At 43.0% G+C, this 19,344-nt stretch overlaps 1 protein-coding gene across 3 annotated transcripts in view; it reads left to right on the top strand.

Moving 5' to 3' along the window:
- Positions 1 to 13,358, top strand: part of RELL1 (RELT like 1) — a 54,805-nt gene extending 41,447 nt beyond the window's left edge. For 2 of the 3 annotated variants that reach the window (XM_019480484.2, XM_006261376.4), the window contains exons 6-7: positions 7,029 to 7,281; positions 12,897 to 13,358. In XM_019480484.2, the coding sequence (XP_019336029.1) occupies positions 7,029 to 7,278 (250 nt within the window). In that variant the 3' untranslated portion in view covers positions 7,279 to 7,281; positions 12,897 to 13,358. Of the gene's footprint in view, positions 1 to 7,028; positions 7,286 to 12,896 lie in introns of all 3 variants that reach the window. The other variant, XM_014594999.3, reaches the window with a different exon arrangement.
- The last annotated feature ends 5,986 nt before the right edge of the window (positions 13,359 to 19,344 follow it).

The raw sequence follows: 19,344 nt of genomic DNA, 5'->3' as shown, positions 1-19,344 counted from the left end.
GTTAAACTGTTAATTGGTATGACAGCCCCTGATGTAGCCCACGTGTGGCTGCTGCGGCCCAGCCTGTGGGGTGCCCCTGCCTGGCCCGGCACCAGTGGGTACTTCCGGTCCCCTGAGGTGCAGTGGGGACTCAGCGACCCCCTCCCCCAACCTGGTCCTGACTCTCCAGCTTTACACCTCACAACAAGCCAAGTGGATGGGCAGGTCCTCTCTGGGCCGGCGCTTGGGCCAAGGTGTGGTTAGGGCACCTGTGGGGCTAAGCCACAGGCCCGGGAGAGCCTCCTTGCACCCCATTACTTCTACCTTACCCCTCCTAGGCCCTGCATCTGATGTGGGTCTGGCCAGGCAGATGTGAATGGGTATTGCCAGCAGCTGCAGCAATGGACAGTGCGCATCGCAGACAGCAGGGCAGGGGGAGAGGGTACTAGTACCTAATAGCTAGGCTACTAGTCCCCTCTCTCCCTGGTGCAGCCACTTGCAGCCTCCCCTCTGCCTGCCATGAGTAGCCTGGGCTATGTGGTGGGCAGCAGGGGCCTGCCTGGAGCCTGGGATGCCATTGGCAGGTGATGGGAAAGCTGCAAGCAGCTGCAGAAGGGGCCCCAGAGACTAACTATAAGTACTAGTTCCCTTTTCCCCTCCCACTCCTCTTTGCTTCCCTGCTGCTGTCTGGTTCCTGCTGGGGCACCAGGCAGCTTCCCTTCCTCCCCCTTCCCTGCTGGACTGCGCCCTGCCCCATGCTTAATGGTAGCTGGTGAGCTATAATCAGTTGTCACTGGGCTTATTTGTTAAGTGGTTAATTGTTTAACTGTTCACATCCCTACCTGCTAGTAACCTGCTCTTCAGGCTGGATCCAGGCCATAGGTTGCTAATCCCTGTGCTAGGGTAATTGGTTATCTGCCTTGTTCAAATGGCAGAGGTCTTTGTAGTGCATATAAATGCTTTGACCCTGTTAATGACACATTTTAGTATCAGTACGATACCATGTAATGAAACTTAGGTTTTGGTCTGTGTAGGTGTTGGTCTGTTTTTCTTCTTGTTTAAATTTTTCTTAAACCCTGGGAGATTTCACAGATGTACATAAACAAAATTATGTTAAAATATGAAGTTATCCAAGTCATGAGCTCAAAAGTTAGGAAATACGAGAGATTATATATTGTGCAACCCTCAGTTGACATCTGTGCCTGACTGCATTACTGTATAGTCTTCAATTACATCCTGTGCCATCATGGACACTGTCTTATTCATTGAATATGATGGGTCTTTCCTGAAAAAGAATAAAGGTAATATAGGGAAGGAGGAGAATGCCTGTAGGATTCCTTATCTATCATTGCAATCATTTTGGTTTGTGAATGGGGCAGAGAATTGCAGGAAGAGAGAGAGCATGCTTTCCTGATTGAATGCTGCCTGTGGAAAGCCAGTATGCTTGACAGCACTCATGTGCTGGTATCTGATCACTGCATTTGGCATAAACTGATCAGACTTTAGAAGCAGGAGAGTGACAGAGCTTTTAAAGGCAACTGCCAAGGTGTACAGGTATCAACATCTGCAATGTCCGCGTCATCACTAGTGATGGGGACCTAGTTGGTTAGTTTCAATCCTAGAGATGAAGTGCAGTATAATGCAAATGGCTTTGAAACATCATGTCTGAGGTGTCTCATATTGAGCCTCCTGAAGCCTATACGAATTTCTCTGTGTTTCAGGGTTTTTTTCTCTCTCTGTAATGGAGGTACTAATATCCCCTTATTTTAGTGGAGTGTTATAAAAATAAGTTCACTAAATTTTTGGAAAGTGTGTAGATGCCTTAGTGATGAGTACCATAGAGAAGCGAGAGAGCGAGAGCGAGAGAGCGTGCGTGCGTGTGTGCGTGCGTGCACACACTCATGTGTATCAGTGGGAACCCTTCATCAGATTTTCCCCCTGTGATGCTCAGCTTTGACTCTACTTTTTAAATCTTTATTATAAAAACATTAAAAGCAAAAGATAGAAGTTAAAAAAAAAAAAGTGTATAGCCCTCTCAGGGTCTGAGCATGAAAAACTTGTCAGTAACTACAGGTGGAACAATACATGGGTCCAATATCAAATTGGCACTGATATAAAGAAAATTGGCTGTATCAGAAATTGGCCTGATGTGGCCAATAATTTGGCTGATAAATGCAGTGGCAGTGCAGTACGTAGGCGGTGAGGAGCACAGCCCAACAGCTTGGAGAGCTGCAGGCAGCTGGTAAGTCTGTTGTGGAGGAAGGGGCATAGTGGGGGGCAGATCAAGGGGTTGGGGCAGGTGCTGCCCAGCTGGGGTGGCAGAGCGCTATGGCTTGTCTGGGGAGCCATGGCTTGTCTGGGAAGTGGAGGGGTGGCTTCCGCCACTGCACGCGCCCTGTGAAGACACTGGGGGGGGGGTGTGCCCCCCAGATCCGTGTACAGCAGGGCTGGCTGGCGTTGCAGGCTTGGGCCAGGGCTGGGGCTGCACCAGGCTTTCCCTGGTAGGGGCCTGGCTGCACTTAGGTTGGGTGGCAGGCTGCGCGTGGGCTGGGTGGCAGCGGCGCTGGGAGTGGGGTTTGGTGTGGCTATGACAAATTTTGAGGTGGCTGCAGCCCCCCCCCAGCACTGCTGCCCACCCCAAGCCACTCCCCTTGCTCCCTCAGTGGGGGCCTTGCCCCCCCACCACTTCCCTTCCTTCCCCCCTCCCCTTCCACCACAACATCCTTACCAGCTGCACACAGTTCTCCATGCTGTATCAGAAATTGGATCAGTATTGGCTGAGATGCCTCCTTAAAAATCGGGTGTCGGTATTGGCCCCAAAAATCTCTGTTGGTGTACCCCTATCAGCAACAAAAATACCACATCATCAGAGACTGAATCCTCCTCCCCTACAATGCCTTTCATGGGGTTACACATTTAAAACCAGCCGTCCATCATCTACCTTGCGGAGTACCTCCTCAGTGGCCCGACACAACCCAAACTGGTACACGGTTGTACGCTGAAGTGTCCATATTCCGATGTGATGTGTATCTGAACAAAGAAGCAGAAGAGTTGGAGAGTATTGTAGGAGGTGGTCCCTGTGAGCTGGTTCCTGTGGCTTTTCTGAGTTGCCATATTGGCCTGGCCCAGCAGAAAATTGGCCATACAGATCATGTTTTTCTCAGCCACTCGGTACAGGATAGAGAAGGTAGATGCCATCTTGAAGAAGTCCAAATCCAGCTTGCCAAAGAGAGGATGCGAAGGGTAGCAGAGAGTAGTCACAGCTGGGGAGAGTCCAGGAAGGCATGGAAGAGAAAGGGCAGACCAGTGGTGGACAAAGGTGCCTGTTGCTAGGGTCTCGTACAGCAGCTGCCACTGGATGTTGTCAGTTCTTTTGGTGATAGGTAAATTGTACGGGGTGTGCCAGGCTGGGTGGGCTTCTGCTGGTGTTTCTTACACAAGGCACCACCTCCAAGTCATGTCAGGGTGGATGTCGAGGACACAGACATGATGCACTTTGACTGTTCATGTGTACATGTTTGTGTGTACACGATCCTTTCCAAATAGGATCTCAAAGCAGGTCCCGCCACTGTTCTCATTGGGCATGGGGAGGGGCAGTAGGGTACTAGGCCCCTCACTCTCATCTCTGCCCCCGGCCACAGAACCAGGCATCAGTTAGGGGGAGGTGGGGGGAGGGTAGATTTATCTAGTGAGCTGCCATCTGGGAGTGCACCCACAGGAAGGGTAGCTTTCACTTCAGCCAAGAGGCATGAAGTAAAGTGGATGGAGTGCAGGCTCAGCTGGTCATCCAGGTCTTTTGCCAAGAGCCCTGTAGACCACATTGTCGAAGAAGTGAACGAGCTTGATGGTGTGCAGCTGGAAGAAGGAAGTGATAAGTGAGCCTTCAGGAGGTGAGGCTCTGTTTTCCCTGCTGCAAGACCAAATTGTAGACCAGGGACTGCAGCAGCAGCTGTGGAAATCACAGCCACCTGCTCTGGGGTCTTAGTTGGAAGGAGGCCCAGTAGGCCCAGAGGTAGAAGGGTGGAAAGACATCTCAGCCAAGGCAATCAGGATTCAAAAGAAAAAATTTTCAATTGAGTTTAAGATCTCCCACCTAATGCAGGAACTCAAAGGCCAGCCATCATTGGGGGAAGTGTTCACAGCAAAAAGCAGGCACTTGAAGGCTTGTAGGAGAAAGACCGCTACCCTGCTTGTCAGGGCAGTCAGGCCCTGACCCTTCTCAGTAGGCAGCTAGAGGACAGTCTACTGGAGTCAGTGGTACCCATTCCAAAACAAGTCCACAAGGAACTTCTCAAGCCTCTTAGTCACTGGAAGGTCCAGGATGTTTTCAACCTCCTCCCTGAGGCCTTCACAGTTCTTGGCTAGATTGACTGGCACGTCTAGGAAAATGCCCAGGGCTTTGAAACCATTGCAGCACCAGGACAAACATCCAGGCAGATCTGGGGGCTGAGTGTTGGCTTAGATGCCCGGGAGAAACGTGTTGCTTTTAGTCCAGCTGATATGGGCTGAGGCAGCACACTTGTGTGCCCAGCTGGTGTTCGATCAGGGGCTGAACACCACTCTCAGTGCTCACAAAAACAGACATAGTAATTGGCACATCATTGGCATATACTGTCACCTTAACTGGGGGGTGCCAGCAGCCATGGAAGCAGGCAGTGGGAGGGCCAGGCCTGTCAGGCATTGCTACAGTATGTGGCATAGTGGCTTAATGGTCAGGGTATAGAGCATTCTGGAAAGGGAGCAGCAACGCTAAATGCTCCTGTGTGCTGTAAACAGGGCACATGGTGCTCCATACACCTTCAGGAGTTTAGAGATGTCTCAGTACAGGAGTCAGATGGTTGAGGTGAAGGGGAGCCCAAAGCTGAAGGCTTATAGAGGCTGGAATAAGAAGTTGTGGTTAACCTGATCAAAGACTTTCTCTTGATCAGGGAAGACTAGGCCAGTGCTCAGGCTGTGGGGTTCTGTAGCTGTCTTCAGGTCATGTAGCAAAAACAGGTTGTCCTGGACGGCTCTGCCACATACTCAGTAGCTTTGTTTGTGACCTGTGACGATGATCATTACCATTTTGAGCTAATTGGCTAGGGTTCTGTAATCAGCACACAGTAGCTATACCAGTTACCAGCTCTTAATGTCACCAAGACCCCCTTTCTTTGACAGCAGTATGAGGGCTGCTTACTAGCAGCTAACTGGTAGAATCCCATCTTTGAGGCTGTTCTGAAAAATGTGAAGGAGGTCTGGGCCAAGAAGGGGCCAGAATGTCTTGTAGAATTTGATGGATAATCCATCAAGGCCTGGCACCTTCCCTATGGTGACACCCTCAACAGCAGTAATCAGCTCTACTAAATATAGTTCTCGTCTGAGCTCCTCAGCCTCAGAGATGAAGAGCTCGTGGAGGCCCTTGTGCAGGTGTTGAATGGCATCTGGGCAGGCTTGGCTTGGCTGCAAACAGCTCCATGTAGAATCAAACAGCATGCTCTCAGATCTTGGTAGGATCAATGGCACTTGGTCTGGGGCACTTGGGATTTTAAAGTAGTCTATGATCTTTTGTTCTGCATACCTTTTTCTCTGAGTTGAAAAAGAACTGGGTCAGCTTCTATAAGTTCTTGGAAGCAGGCCTGAATTCTTCTGCCCTGGGGTGCACCCTTTGCCAATTCTCTCAAGTGTTTTTCTGGAGCTTGAGGTTCTTGTACATCCCACAGCCATTACTGGTACCCTTTGGGCAGCCTCAGGCTCCATAATGTTTTTCTCATGCTCTTGCACACTGCAGTGGTGGTCTTGGGTCATCTGTTGTTTATATTTTTGGCAGAAAAACTTGATTTGTTCTTTTCCTATTTCCTATCACTCTTTCCAGGAGGGGACATTGCATCTCATGGCTGCCCGGGTCTGTCAGAGGTACAGGGAACAGTCTCAAAGGGGAGGGTCCTGCAGGAGGTTAACATGGAGGTACCAAAAGGGTGCTTAGCTGTGATTTGAGTCAGGAGAGGCCAATTCACACCAGACCAGGCTATGGTCTGAAAGTTATGATTGACCACAGAGGCAGGTAGAGTACAATGATGTAGACTTGATCTAGGTGAGCCATGGAGAGCCTTTTGGTGCTCACCTTCACCCTGGTACACTCACACATTGAGGGGTGCTGCCACACATTGGATAGGCTTAACATGGTGAAGTGGTCTGCAGCTGTTGAGCAGAGGGTGAATGGGCCTCTGGTCCATTCTGGTTAAGACTTTCTTGGAGAATGCAGTTAAAATCATCTCCTAGGATGAGGAGCTCATTGTCATTGACTGCAGTCTGTAAGAGGTCAGCTAACTTTCTGAAGAAGCATGCCCTTTCTTGCCTTTCACTGGGTGCATAGATGTTAATTTGGATGAGGTGGCAATGCTTCTATAGTGGCTTGGACCATTAGCAGGTGACTGGGAATGACTTCCTTGGCAGTCATGGAAACTGGTCTCAGTTTTTCTGAGGAAGATGGCAATGCCCCTGGTGGAGCTAGTGCCATGGTTGAGGAAAAACAAAGCTAGTCATGTTATCATGAGACTTTTATGGCTGATATGATTCTTTTTAGTTGGATCAAGGACATTGATGAATTGTAGAATTTCTTGGTAGCAGGTACGTTTGATTTGGGAATTGTGTATATGCATGAGTTTTTGGATCCAGACCCATGCTTTTGTAATTTCCTGCCTAAAGGGAGCCAGAACTGTAAGTAACTCTGCCTCATTCTCTGCTGATTTTTTTTAACACTAAATATCAGATATAGAAGGCTTGTTTTTTCTTTTGGATTAATATTTTTTCTGTTTCAACTTCTCATGATTGCCCACCCTGTATTGCAGTCCTGTCATAATGAGATCTTTATTTTTTTTTTCCAAGAGAAGTAGATATGATCCAGTCACAAGACCCTTAGAAAGTCCCAAATCTAGGGGTCCTGGTGTGTTCTTGAAGCCTCCCTTACAAAAAAAACTTGTTTCCTACATAGACAGTGGAATGTCAATAGCTAATTAACAAATCTGCATGGAGGAACTATCCTAAATTTGTTCTTCTGTTGCTCCTTTCAGGTTTAGAGTCACAAAAGTAGAGAACAAATCAACTTCCAAAGAGCGGAAAAGCTTGATGTCTGTTAGTGCTTTAGAAAGTGTCAATGGTGAAGTGCCAGCCACTCCTGTGAAACAGGGTTCCAGAGAAGTGCCTACCACACCTGCAAAACAGAGTTCAACAGAAGTGCTTGCTGCTCCTGAACAGAGTTCAACGGAAGTGCCTGCAACACCTGTGAAACAGGGAGCACAAGAGAGAACAGGTTCAGAGTAACAAGTAGGTATGAAAAATGGGAGAATGGAATTTGGATGATTTAATTTAAGTCATCCTTAAATGATGCCGAATCCTTAAACAGCGAAATCATTATTAAATTATTTAATTATTTAATTATTAAAGATGAGAGAACTACAGAGCAACAGTGAGATGGCAAATATATTTAATTTTAAGTTTTCTTAAGTTGTACCTGTCTGTATTCTAAAAGGACACACTGGTTATTAGCTAATGTCACAAAAAGAAAATAAATCTTCAAAACTATGGATGGATTCCATTTTCCAATTAAAATGTAATGTGTCAAGGTTAACAATATTCTATTAAACTCCTATCTAACGATTTACTTGAAATATTTAAGTATTCTTAAAAAAAACACCCTTTTGTCCATTGGCTTTTGCAATCGGAGGAATAGAAACAGATGTCTAAGAATGTTTTTATTTATGGATATTTCTTCCCTGTAAATTACTTGATTTCAAGCCAGGTCCTGGTGGGCATGTGCCCTCCATATCGAAGAACATTGCCATCACTGGTGCTAACAGAAAAGCGTAATCTATTGTAGAGGCACCATGTAGTGCAAATGGGCATAGGGTTGGAGTGACCTCATGATGTCATCCAGTCCAATCCGCTACTCAAGGCAGAAATATCTGTGTCTAAACCATTCCAGACAAGTTTGTCTAACCTGATGGAGATTCCACAGCCTCTGGAAGCAATCTTAGCCACCATCACAGGTTAAAAACAGACAGTGGATTTTGCCTACAAAGCCTTTTCTTCTGGGATACTACTTAAGTACAAACCCACTGTCCCACGTTAAGGACCTGGGAAGTATTCTGATGCACCCTCCACACACCTTTTCAAGTTAATTGCCATTCAAGCTGCATGAGTAAACAGCTACTCTGTGCCTGTTTTGATGAGTCCAAAATCTGTTTTTAACACACAAAACAACATTTAAATTGCTATTAAGACAAGAAAGAAAATAGCATGCTATGGCACATTGTAATTTTCTTTCTCCAGTAGAAAAAACCTGGGTCACAGTGAAGAAAAACTGCAGATCCAGACAACCCTGAAATTTTTTTCTAATATCTGACCTAGCTTCCCCTTGTTGCAGTTTCAGGCCATTACTATTTGTTCTGGCCCCCATGAACCCAGAGAATAGTCACCATCCTGAATATTTCTCTGTTTACCACAAAACAAAACAAAACAAACCACAGAATTTTGCTTCCTTCCAAAGTCTGCTTTGCCTGCTAAATTGAAGAAGCTTGAACACCCCTCCACCCCCAGTTGTACCTTCAGTTGCTTATTTTTTAGGCTCTTATCTGTTTAATGCTTTTTGTTACTTCACCAAGTCTCAGGTCTCTACAAAGTCTTTTTGGATAGGCAAGTTCATACATTCTCTGGTGTACATTTTTTTAATAATAAGCTGTTTCCATACATTGAGAAGTATAGAGAAAAGGGCATAAAATTTTTAACAAAATGTGTTCCAGTTCATTTGAATTGTATAAATGATACGTGATCACCTTTGAATAATGTTCCAAATTACAAATCAAAATTGTTTTGTATTTTTAACCTTTTTGATAGCACGTTACTTAGTGGTCTTTCTTACTTAGGCAGCAACTTTCTGTACAAATATATTTATGTATTTTTCTCAGATACATTTTCACTTCTAAAGTTAAAACAGCCTATTCTCCAGGGGTGCATATTACTATGCTTTTATAGCTTTAAATGTCCATCCAAGGCAGTCTTATGTATATTATGAAAACTCTCATAGGATTTAAGATCTTCCTTTTTTATAAAGAGATGTGTGGGTAATGGAAGATAGGGTCAGAGGACTCTCTTGTAAAGTTCAGTCTTATGCAACAATTACACAAATCATCTGGGAAAGGTTTTGACCTTGAATTGGGATCCATGTATGCTACAAAAACAATCAGGCCTGCATTGGTGGGCTGAAACTTTTATTCCCATCATAGCTATAGAGCCATGGCTTTCTGTCACATTGGCAGGAAGTTGTTTTGATAAAATGCTTTTAATCATATTCAAGAAAATTGAGGCAGGCATTGTTTCAGGATTATAATTCACATATTCCTTTTATTATAATTAGGGACGTACCTAATTTGTGGGAATTGCCCCCTGATGCAGCAGTCCAAGTGCAGTGCTCATAGCAGAGTGCATCAGCACACCCTACCCCTCCGTGGAGATTGACAGATGGCCATCTGTCAGGCATTGTGGGGGCTGTTGTGCTGTACCATGAAAATCTCCCCTCCCTCTTCCCCATGCTTCCGGATGCCAGGGCTTTCCGCCTCTGTTTTCAGCTCCTTCCTCCCCTCCCCCAACACTTGTTGACCATCTTTCAGTTTTCTTTCAGTCCTCATGTTTTTTCACAGGGGACCCACCAAATTTTTGGTTTCCATACCAATTGCAAAATCATGAATTTGGTAGGATCCTAATTATAAGGTAATGAAAAGAATTGGATTTGCTGAAATTGAACAGAAGTCACATATGTTAGAATTTTTATGACTGTCACCAGTAAATATATGATAATGAATTTCATTCATTACAGGTACATCTGGGGAACTTGACTCAACAATAGTAAATTACTGCTCAATGCATTTGAAAGGTCTGGTGTCAGGAAAGCATCTTAAAAGCTGCCACAGTCTAAAGCAATTGTCTGGCAGCTGGAAAACACACGTCAGTCAGTTTTAAGTAGACTGTAGCATTTGGACTAATTTGCATTGCAAGTTCAGTCCTTGCATTGAATGGCAAATTGTTGGATAAACATGATAAAATGTCACATGGTAGAAAATTCTAAACAGCTGCAGAATTTAAAAAAATCCCTAATATCTTCCATGGTAATTGTATATGTCTGATGTTTTCTTAGCTTGTGTGCTGATTAGCATTCTCTTTTCTCCTCTTCACCTTCAGGGACCTTTTTCTCATGTGTTTAAACATTTGGAGTAGCATGTTTGGATACTACATTGTCAGTTAATCAAAATATTGCGAAACATAATCTTTCCATTACAACACACTTAATTAAAAATCTAAACAATTTTCTTTCCAGTCTGTACACATAAGGCATGTTCCCTTTTCAAAGTGCCTCTTGATGTTTAACTTCTTAAATTGAACACTTGTCCTTTTCATCCTAAAAGGAATTATGGAACCTGTAGTTATTATCTTTGCACAGTACATCTCTTTGCTTTTACCCTGTGTGCTCGGATCACAACCTTCCCTAAAGGAGCTTGTACCATGTTAAGAATTATTTTTCTATCCCAAATAACCTTTGTTTACTAATTAAATTTGACAGCACAATACTTTAGACACCACTGATCTAACACAAATGAGTGCCAGCTGCAATACATATGAAATAGTCCATACGCTATGAGCAAATGAATGTTAGTAATATTTTTCCTAGAAAATCTATAAATCACAAAGATAATCTAGGTACCTATTATCAAGACAGGACTAATAGAAATCAAGTAGGTAAATATGTACATTCCTTGTCACACCCAGGTGATTAATGTTGTTTCTTTTTTAAAACCTTTGGGAACAAAGAACTACAAAGAAATAATATAATAAGATAAATATATTTTACTTTAACAGATTTACCGTATGAATTTTAAGAATATTATTTTAGATGAGTTTAAAAAAAATCTCTCACACTTGCATTTCCCATCTACTACTGTTAGGCTCAACTTTTGAAATTGCTAATTACTGTAAGATGCATTAAAACCTTGACCCTTAGGTGCTCTAAAACCGGAGAATCTGCCAGTGTCAACTGACAAAACTCTGTGCCTCATTGTTTCCCCGTGTCTAATATCATTGCACCTTTAAAATTTATAAATGAGTTCTTTATAAGAAACAAAATGCACTCTTCAGCTGCAGCATCACAGACTCTGTGTTAGTCTGTGGACAGGTATAATATTTGAAACATTTCAAACAGTGTTAAAATGACTTTGAAATACTTTAAAAGGTACAGGTGTATGTATTCAGTAAAACTCTCCAAAGCATGACAAAAATGTACCTGTAGGGAACAGGTACTATTTTATACTGCTTTATTTTGTAACAAGTGTGTATATGGTAGGTTGGTGCTACAGGCATACCACAATGCAGTGGACTTCTTCCCTTCCATGGGCTCCTAACAGTCTGGCTGCTGCAGCACTGGGAGCTTGTGGGATCCCAGCAGTGTCCAGAGTACTGGGAGCCCCCAGTACTAAGGAGCACTTATTGACTGTTTGCTCAGCTCTCCCCCTTCATCCCCAGGATGGAACCCCAAGACCAACCATTCAATGGTATTTACTTGAATCTATCCTCAGTACTCATGAGAGGAAGGGGGCAGAAGCCTTGTCTTAGAGTACCTGCCTGGCACAAGCACAAGCATAGGGGGACAAGGAGCACAAGGAGAGATTGTGAGGGGGAAAAGGTCAGCTGGCAGGAGTGACAGGCAGCAGTGGGGCAGGCATAGGCATGTGGAGGAGGCAGGTGGTAGAGGGTCAGGGGGCAAGTGGCAGGCAGCCAGACAAGCACAGGCATTGGCAGGGCAAAAGGCTGGGGTCTGTTTCAGAGAGGCAAATTTAAGATGACCCTCCAATAATTGGAACTTTACATGAAAAATTGTAGCAAATTTACGTATTTTCCATGTATAGAATCTAATTATTAGGCAGTCATCTTAAATTTAAAGTTTGTCTTGGATTCTGGCAAATACGATACTTTCATGCCCCATGACAGGAGAATAAAACACTGCCAGCTGGCATGGTAATATTGACATGCTTTGGTGGGCATGCAGCAGGGGCTGTAGCTCTGCCCTCAGTTGAGTTGCTCTGTTTTCAAAACATTTCAATCCTGTTAGCTTGTGGAAAGATTCAGATGTTGTACCTGTTTGCTTCGTTGGTGTGCCTACCTCATTTACTGCCATCTTGACTCCAGGTTTTTCGTCATCAGATGTCTAATATGTAACATGCTAAACAAGTGGCGAGAAAGAGATAACACTGAAAAGGGGGAAAATAAGGAGGACAGAGACTATGGAGCAAGTGACATTGAATCTCCTGTCACACTTTACTAATGAACATTTTTACATCTCTTCAAACTAGTGACTTTTTTTATTACATGAAGTTTATTGCTCTTGATATTGAGATCCAGTTTCTGCAGAATTTCCAAAATTTTCATACCAGGTACTGCGGAGGAAAACCACCCTTTCTTGAAAGCTTCTGTTTCTCTTCCTAGACTTTCATATCTCCAATCTAGACCCTGACCTAGTCCTTGAAGCCAAACAGCCTTAATCTATCTGTTGCCAGTGGCCACTAGGGCTGGCAGAACAGCCAGGACTGTACTGGCTTTAGGAATACTGCAGCTGTGCACCTTTTTTTTGCTCATTGCAACCCCTATGACATTGACTGAAGGGGGCTTAGGAGTTTGCAGTGGCAGGGAGATTTTTTTAGCAGCCAGTTAAGCCCTATTCAAGATCACTTTGTGTACCCAGAATAGTGCAAAGCAACTTTAGTGTATTGGTAATTCATACCACTTATTTTTAGTGGTATTCTATTTCTATATCAGTCTTATATTTGTTTTTGTACAGGAAAATCAATAACATGTCTGCTTTCTTGTAGTGGTAAATAGTTTTGTTTCTTTTGCAGGTTGAGCTTCTAGAAGAAGCATGTTTGAAAAAATTTGGAGAAATTGAAAACTAAGAAGAAGTGCATATTATTTTAGGAAGTGTATTTATGGCACTATAGTTCTTTGTACATTCTAGCATGGAATGTATAAGGGGGTAGGTCCTAAACATTTAACATTTTAGCTAATAAAATGAATTAATCATAGTTGATGTCATAGCATTGGTTTCTGTGGTCAGTATACCTAGTTTACTGGCATTATCTTACATATAAAAACATATGGTAACTCTTTGGGGCAAGGGAGGGATAATGGGGGGACAAAATCTATCAGAAAATCATCACTGGTATGTTTAAATCAAAATATTTAATGGGGTCAACAGTACGAGTAATGAAAAACAAAACTTTTGCATTTCCTTGAGCATAATCCCATTATTTTCCCATTATTAGTTAAGGTCTCAGGCCGCAGTGCTCTCTTTTTTTTTTTTTTACCCCAACCAGTCAAACTATTCAGCAGCTGCTGGTTTCCCCTTTGGGATCTTGTGACTGTTGTTCAACACAATGGCCACATGTCCTTCTTCAAACAAGAGTACTGCTTAATCATAACAAGAAGAAAAAGTTTTAAAACAACAAGCGGTCCACATGAATATTTGTCTTAACTATGTCTAGAGCAGAGACAAGAAACTACTAGAACCTTCAGGCACACGGATACAGTGGATATCACTATCTTTTTCAAAAACTGCTTGATAGCTACCTGGCCTTTCATCAGAGGATGTTTAAAGCAATTTGATGAGCTCCTTGGAAAGTTGAGCCAACCTCCTCTGGCCCGCTGCTCTCCCATTATTTTGTAACTGGCCATTGGGCTGTCTTGTTTTGAGTCACTGAGACTGTGTACAGACATTTGTGGAGGTTAGGGGGAAGTTAAAAATGGCCTCCTGATCTATGGTATGTTGGGATGGCGGGTTAGCAGAGAAGGTTGGGATGGGGGAGCAAGCAGGCTTCGGGAATGGGAGCACAGATAGGGTCGGATCAGAGAATTTGGGCAGGGGGCAGGCAGCATCCACAGGGGGGATTGGGAGGTCAAGTAGCATCAGTGGGAGGGGTTGGGGAGATTGGGAGGCAGGTAGGGTCTGTGGGGGGGATCAGGGGAATTGGGGGGCAGGTGATGTCTACTGGGCGGTTGGGGGGCAGGGAAGTTTGGTGGGATTGGGTGCCTTGTGGGGTCGGTGGGGGGAGGGGATAGGGGTGGGGATACTCTCTTCCCCACACCCCCACACCTAGGAGCAGAGGCTATTTTTATCCCCCCAGTGCCCAGATGAACAAACCTCCACTTACTTGCTTGGCTCCTGGCACTGACGAATGCCAGTAAAACTGGCAGTGGGAGCGGCTTGCAGGATCAGGGTTTTTTTGGGATTTGCGGGGGGGGGAGTCTAGTCTGGGAGGGTTGTCTGTCAGGGGCCAGGGGCCCAGTGTCAGTAGGAAAAGCGTAGCCCTAGGGCTGGGGCCAGCGGCTGGCTTTCTCAGCCATGGGGCTGCACTGGGAACTGTACAGAAGTTTGGGTTGGTTAGATTGGTCTAAAAATAGCCAACCCTATCTAAGCTGAGTGTACCTTCAAGTTAGGTTTAACTTGTATCGGGTCAGCCATTTTCAGACTGATCTAACTGTCCTGAACTTCTGTACCATTTTCACTCAGGTGTAAGGTCTGCACCTGGGTGAACCAAATTAGATTGGGTGGCCATTTTTAACCCTATCTAACCTCCCCAAATGTCTGTATGCAGCCCGAGTCATTATCTTGAGACAAGTACTTTACCAGTCGTCACCCTGTCCTCACCACTCCCCCTACCTCCAAGAGTGTACTGTTAGGCTGATCTAACATTCATAAACATCTTTTTCAACATCAGACAAACAGAGAGAGCCATCTCATGTTCTTAACTAAGGCCATCCTTGAAAACAGCCCTAATGCATTGTTACCAAAACATTAATACAGAACATTGTCCGTGTCGTTTTCTAGCTTCACGTGTGTGACACAATGGTAGTAGAACACCAGTGGCTGTTACTTCAGTTGTGTTGTCACTTGGTGTTTTGGGTGTTTTTTTTGTACTATGATTGCTGCTTTATTTTAGAAACAATTTGTTAATTGTGAACTTTACAATATTTTGGGAGATGTTTTTGCTGCGTAATGGAAACTGAAAGCAATACTTCTGTGTGAGTGCCTAACAAGGCAAGATATCCAAATTGCAGCAGCATATGTGGTAATGGGGATTGTGCTCTGTTACACCAACTGTTAAGCAGTTTAATCTGCTGTACAAACTTTTAAAATCATTGTCTACTTTGAATTTGTTTTACATTTTAAACTTAATTCTGTCAATCTTCTTCATTCAAAGTGCTCTCCTTTTCTTTCTCCTTTAGCTTTGAAGGTTGAGTTTCTTCATCAGCCTGAGCCATGTAAATTATTAGTTTGTCCAATATCAAAAGAATGTTCCCCTCTCTCTATTGTTGCTCACTTAAAGGTGAGGGTTGAGGCACATTGGTGCTCACAAGGAAGTGTGCAGTGCTGCCTGGTCGTCTTGATCTGTAGACAGGAGATAAAGTCTGGAGCTGTCAGTGTGGCACTACTTATTAGTACTACATTTATACTTAGAAAGCAAACCTTACAAGAGAAATTGGTCATTTATAATTTCTAAATAGTTTTTAAATGGATGTTTTTATGCTCTTGTTATTGAGACTCCCAAATTTGAGTCATTTGAGCATGACTTACTTGAAAGTTTATTCAGCAATCTCAGTACAATTGATTTTTCTGGATTGGTATAAATGGTCTTTTCCAATACTCAAATCTAACAGACTTCCAAGGTTATTCTTAAAGTATTAAAAGGTAGACTAAACTGGGTAGATTAATGCCTTATATTTTGGTCTCTTTTTTTCAAATGTCATTTGATCCTTTTATGAATTGTTCTACGGTGTAATAAATTGTGTGCAGAAGGAATTTAAATAGTGTCACTAACTTCAAGTTTCCAGGATATTAGACACATAATAAACAGGAAATTTAAGGTTATATATAATATATATGACAATGCTCAAATATAAAATAATTTTTTGAAAAAAAAATGAGTGCACAACCAAAGTCAAGAGTTTCTAGATTATTTTGAGAATGGAAATGCACAGTTGTAGTGTGTGCCAAAGGCTTTAAAAATTGAGATTTTGTTCAGATAACACATTTTAGTAATATTTTTGTGGTCTAATACTGCAAGTAAATATGCTAACAGATTTGAAAATGTGTTTAATTTAAATATAAATGCTATTTTTTTACTTAATTTAAATGTAGTTTCTACTTGAGTCCAATAGAAATATGCAAAAAACTACACACACACACACACACACACACACACACGTGTATATATAATATTTTTAACGTGTTCAGTGTATTGCCTGCATGTGTGGGTGTGCGTATTGCCTGCTATTATATATAATGTGGACACACAAGCAATACATAGAACATGTTAAATATATGACTACTTAAAGATGTACATAAGACCTTATATATACAGGACCTCAACTTGTGTATTGTTATGTGAGTGAATTCTAGTGAATTTTATCTATCTTATTGCATCTAACACTATTGATTGCATTTTTCTTAGCGATATAGACAGTATCATTTTGTTTGTTTGTTTTTAAAGGAATTATATGGAATCAGTTTTTCTTAATCTTGAAAATCAAATGTATTTTTAACAATATGGATTTGTATAAGACTTTTGTACTACCAAAGCAGTAAAATAAATAAAATAAACTCGTTCTTAAATTCCCTAGTTGCGTTTTTATTAGTTTCAGGTTATTGGTGAAATTTAACTTTTGACATATTAATTCTGAAATATGTACATCCTACACATCTGCAGTTTTTGTCATTGCACTATCCATAATATTGTCAAGACTTTTATTTCTGGAACTGGCAAGAAATTGAAGCCAGAAACCCTTTTGCTTTTGCAAGACTTACTTATTTCTTAGTCCTGCTGCTGTTACCATCTCAGAAGCTACATTTAATTCAGAAAGACAGATGATGTATAGTGGCTTAAACCTAAGACTTTATTTTAAATGCTAACTGTCAAATATGTTAAATGTACACAGTATTCTATTTACTCTTCCCATGTTCTTCTAATTTTTCTTGCCATGTTTACAGATGGCAAGACATTTTTCTATTTATTACTTGGCTCATCAGGCAGTGAAGTTAGGGCATTGCATTTATCACATTACAGTCATCCATGACAACATTCTCTGTTGTAATAAATTAAAAATGATTACTTCACTGTAGAATCAAATGGAAGTTTCAGAACAAGTTTATTAGCAGGAATAGTTTTCATTGAGTTATTGGGGTACTATCAAGGTTAGCTTTTTCTGCAGGTTTCTGCTGTTTTATTTGGGTATTTCAACCTACAGTGCAAAGAACAAGACTTGGTTTAAGCTGCTGCTGCTGTTGAGATTTCTTAAATTGGATTGTGGATTGCACTGCTAAATTACTCTCTCAAACTCCAAATGTTACAGCATCCAAGAAGAGTTTGATGCTTCTTATTAAGAAAATCCACAAATATGCTAACATGCATTATTTTCTGAGGATTGAACAGATTCTTTGATTTCCATATGTAGGAGTTAATTGATATTCTCTCCCTAAATAGAAGGGACGCACAAAAATCAAATGCTTAAGCAGCAATAATATACTGTTCTGAATTCTCTACCTGTTCCCTACATCACTCTTCCTTTCCCTGGTGCTTCTTAGTTTCATTCGGTAATAATAAAAACATTCAAAGCTACCCATAGAAAACACAAAAGACCAGATAGTGTTCACAGTTATCTGTAAGAAAAGGGGATGTTCACACATAGAGTCAAAGGTTGAGAATTTGTATTTCACTTGGATTGTTGACCAGTCCTCCATGCGGATGTTCTGAGAGGCACACAAAGCCTGGGTCTGGCCAGACAATGATACATTTACATTTGAAAAGAAGCCCCCCCCCCACCCCTTAGAAATGAAGGGATGACCTATGTTAAAAGTCAGACTGGCAACAGAAGTGCCTACAAAGCATAGCTTTGTCTTTAGTCTTCCCAGATAAAGGGGGGAGCTAAAGTCCCCCCCAGCCAAAGAGCTGGGAAGAGCAGGTGGCCAGGGAGATGCAGGATGCCCTGACAGGAAGGGCTAGAGGCAGGAACTGCATTTAGACCTGTGAAGCTGACTAAGGACTACATCCGTCAGTGTACTTTGTATGGTAAGAATGGTAGATGTTTTGGTATTTTCTTTTGTTTGCTTACTCTTATATTCCTGTCTGAACCTCAGTGTGGTTACTGATTTCTTATGCTTGTTCTGGTTTTATTATAAATCCTTTTGTTGTTTGTTTCCTTACTGATTGACTGAGCAAGGGATGACTTCTGGGTAAGTACATTCTGAGCTGACTCTCTGGAGGGGTAGACTTATCATTTCTTTTCAACTCAGAGATGGGGCGGTCACCTGGGCCTGCAGCTGCAAAGTCTAGAATCAGAGAAAGTCAGGATTGGAAGGGACCTCAGGAGGTCATCTAGTCCAACCCCTTGCTCAAAGCAGGATCATCTCCAACTAGATCATCCCAGGCAAATGTAAGAGCAGTGGAACTGAGGCTTGCAGGGATAGGGAGCTATCCAAGGGCAACCTTGGTCTGTTTCTTGTGGCTAGTGACAGCACAGTGGGGAGAAACTTGGGGTCTGGGGGTCCCCCAAGGACAGATTTGTGACAGGCCTGTAAATAGCTACGGTGGTTTTGGTTTTCACTGTGCTACCAGCTAACATGTTAGCAGTCCTTCGAATAGCTCAGGTAAAAATATAAATAGCAATGGCTGCTAAGTAGTAACGATTCCAAAAACTTAGTCCGAGCATCTACAATTAATCAAGTTACTGGCCTAAATTTAGCAAGGTATTTTAAAAATGATGAATCGTGCTTTCTTGTCTGCCTGCTAGTTCCGCCCCCCCTTGCACTCTCCCACATTTGCACATACAATACAAGCCATGAGACCACAGTCTCTTGCATCCTTGTTATTGCCCAGGACAGATACTAGCTCCGCAAGTGAACAGCCGCAGGCATCTCAAATATTTTGCCTGGGATCTACAGTTTCCTTCTTCTGCTGCTAGAGGCCATCGGCTCTGCTTCTGCTGGGGAACAGCCCCTGCAGCACAATTCACTTCTTGAGCAAACCTGTGTCTTGTAGCCAGTGAGGACCTCCTGGAGCTGGTCATGGGTCCGGGGAGCCAAGTCTTCCCCTCAACTCAGAGGGGGTGACATCCTGCCTGCCCCAAGAGAGGGCTACACTTGGAGACAGGAGCGCAGGGAGCCCAGTCCCTTCCAGAGCAGCTGCTTAGAGGCTCTGAGCAAGTTGTGGGGTCATGGGACTGGCTGTTAGGGAGAGCAGTGTCTACACTGGGTGTAGAGAGGTGTAGCAGGCAGGTGCTGAACCATTGCACTTG

This window comes from Alligator mississippiensis, chromosome 2, assembly GCF_030867095.1.
Source record: "Alligator mississippiensis isolate rAllMis1 chromosome 2, rAllMis1, whole genome shotgun sequence".
Taxonomy (NCBI): Eukaryota; Metazoa; Chordata; order Crocodylia; family Alligatoridae; genus Alligator; species Alligator mississippiensis.
This window is presented reverse-complemented; position numbering and strand designations above follow the sequence as displayed.